The 2,613-nt window shown below is 36.1% G+C and overlaps 1 protein-coding gene across 1 annotated transcript; it reads left to right on the forward strand.

Annotated features, from left to right (window-relative positions):
• The first annotated feature begins 331 nt into the window (after window positions 1-331).
• On the forward strand, window positions 332-1,332 carry LOC112526394. Its single transcript, XM_025136682.1, has 2 exons — window positions 332-845; window positions 1,262-1,332. Exons 1-2 carry the CDS (start codon window positions 332-334, stop codon window positions 1,330-1,332), a joined length of 585 nt encoding a protein of 194 aa, XP_024992450.1.
• The last annotated feature ends 1,281 nt before the right edge of the window (window positions 1,333-2,613 follow it).

Genomic DNA, 2,613 nt, shown 5'->3' on the forward strand with positions numbered 1-2,613 from the left:
CCGGAAACGGGGAAATTCCGCCGGAAACGCCACCAGAAAAACAATCACCGGCGCTCTTTTTTCCGCCGGAAATTCCTTTTTCCGGCGGATTTCCGGCGGATTTGGCCGCCGGAAATAGTGGGTTTTTTGGTAGTGTATGTTAGCATGTACCTTATTCGGAATTGAACCCTTAACTGGTACTAACTTCGCAACATGGAGAGATCAAGTGAAATTGACTCTCGGAGTTATGGACCTTGATCATGCATTTCATAGTGATCCTCTCACTGCTCTTAATCATTAGAGCACAACGGATCAAAAACATGCCTACGAATAGTGGGAGTAATCTAATCGCATGTCACTCATGATCATTAAGAATTACATGTCTGTTGCAATTCAAGGAGCCATTCCGGAATCCGAAAATGCAAAGGAATTCTTGAAATTTATAGAGGAACAATTTAAAGGTACTTCGGAAGCTCATGCAAGTACCTTGATCCTCAAAATGTTGACAACTAAGTATGATGACGTTAATGGTGTGCGTGAACATATCATGATGATGAGTGACATGGCTGACAAGCGAAAAAGAATGGACATGGAAATCAGTGAAGGTTTTCTACTTCATTTTATCATGACATCTCTCCCTATGCAATTTGGTCCTTTCAAGATCAATTATAATACGCAAAAGGAGAAATGGAAAATGAGAGAACTGATTGCCATGTGTATGCAAGAAGAAGAATGCTTGAAAGTTGAAAAGTCCGATGTCGCTCATATTGCCACAATTAACTCCAAGAAAAGAAAGGGATCATGGAAGGGTAAGGGTATAGTTGGAGATAACTCTACTCCAAATAAAGTCCAGAAGACGGGTGCAAGTACTAGTTCATCATTTTGAGGAGGTCCAAAATTCAAATTTTGCCATAAAAAGGGGCACATTCAAAAAGATTGTCCTAAATTCAAGGAATGGTTAGCAAAGAAAGGTAATATTCATAATTTCATGATTTATGAGTCTCTTAATATTAATGTTCCTACTAATACATGGTGGATTGACGCTGGATCCATGTTACACATTTCTAATTCTTTACATACAATCTCCATAGATTGGAAAGAAACCAACAAACAACTAAAGTCGGGAATGGTGTTGATTTGAACGTAGAAGCTGTAGGAACCCTTCCATTAGTATTAGAGGGAGGCTTCTATTTGAATCTTTTTGTAACTCTATATGTACCGAGCGTTACTCAGAATTTGATATCTGTATCTTTACTAAATAATTATGGTTTTATATTTACAGTTGGATACAATAAAGTAATTACTATTTTGAACTCCCGTACTGTTGGAGGTGGTTATTTAGATGATAACTAATATAAATTATGTTTAGATAACCATTTTTCCAAATCCCTACTATTCTTTAACATGAATGAGAATATGACTAAGAATAAAAGAAAAATAGTTTTAGAAACTTCATATATGTTGTGCCACCAATGTCTAGGTCATATTTCACGAGAAAGAATGATGAGACTCATGAAAGATGAAGTTTTGCCAAGTCTTGATTTCTCGGATTTTGGTATATGTGTAGAATTTATTAAAGGAACAATGACCAATGGAAATAAGAAAAGAGCCACATGAAGTAGCAAATTATTAGAATTAATCCACACTAATATATATGTGGACCTTTTCCTCTAGGAATTGGAGGTCAAAAATCATTTATTACGTTTATTGATGATTATTCGCAATATATGTACTTGTTTTTAATTAAAGAAAAATCTGAATCACTTGAGATGTTTAAAACATTTAAAGTAGAAGTTGAAAATCAACTTGATCGAAAGACTAAAGTGATACGATCGGATAGGGGAGGTGAATACTTAGTAGACATACAGATGTTGGTCAATCTCCTGGATCTTTCTTTGATTTTTGTAAAGACCGAGGACTGTAAATCGATATACCATGTCAGGTACTCCTTAGCAAAATGGTGTTGCTGAGGGAAGAAATTGTACCCTTATGGATATGGTTCGTAGTTTGTTAGCAAATTCTAACCTTCTTGAAACCGAGGCATTAAAAACGGCTATCCACATCGTTAATAGAGTTCCTTTGAAATTTGTTCCAAAGACGCCATTTAAAATTTGGATGGGAAGAAAGTCTAGCTTACGATATCTAAGAGTTTGGGGATTTCTAACTGAAGCTAAATTATACAACCCTCAATCAGGAAAACTAGACTTAAAAATCGTTAGTTGCTACTTCATTGGATACCCCGAAAGATCAAAAGGTTATCGATTTTATTTCCCATTTCATAGTACCAGAATTGTCGAGACGAGACATGTAGAGTTCCTTGAGAATTCTATTAATCGTGGGAGTAGATCATTTAGAAGAATTGAACTACAAGAGGCTCATGATGATGCACCAATAATTCATGTCTCCATCCCATTCGGGATGCCACCTGTCACCTTGAGTGATCATTTAATGTCATAAAATGAGAATACAACAAATACCGAGGTAAATGAATCAGTTCTTCCCAAACCTACTTAAGAAATCAATGTTGGATCTTAAGAAACTCAAGAGCCTTTAGATAGGTCACAACGACCTAGGCGGCCCACAAACTATGAAGATTATTTTACATTTTTTAATGAGACTGATTTTGATTTGGGG

This window comes from Cynara cardunculus (assembly GCF_001531365.2).
Source record: "Cynara cardunculus var. scolymus isolate 2C chromosome LG 14, CcrdV1, whole genome shotgun sequence".
Classification (NCBI taxonomy): domain Eukaryota; kingdom Viridiplantae; phylum Streptophyta; class Magnoliopsida; order Asterales; family Asteraceae; genus Cynara; species Cynara cardunculus.

Coding starts and splice junctions, on each gene's coding strand:
- LOC112526394 (XM_025136682.1), top strand. CDS start 332: ATGTCACTCATGATCATTAAGAATTACATGTCTGTTGCAATTCAAGGA. Junction 846..1,261: donor AGTCCAGAAGACGGGTGCAA/GTACTAGTTCAT, acceptor TTATATTTACAG/TTGGATACAATAAAGTAATT.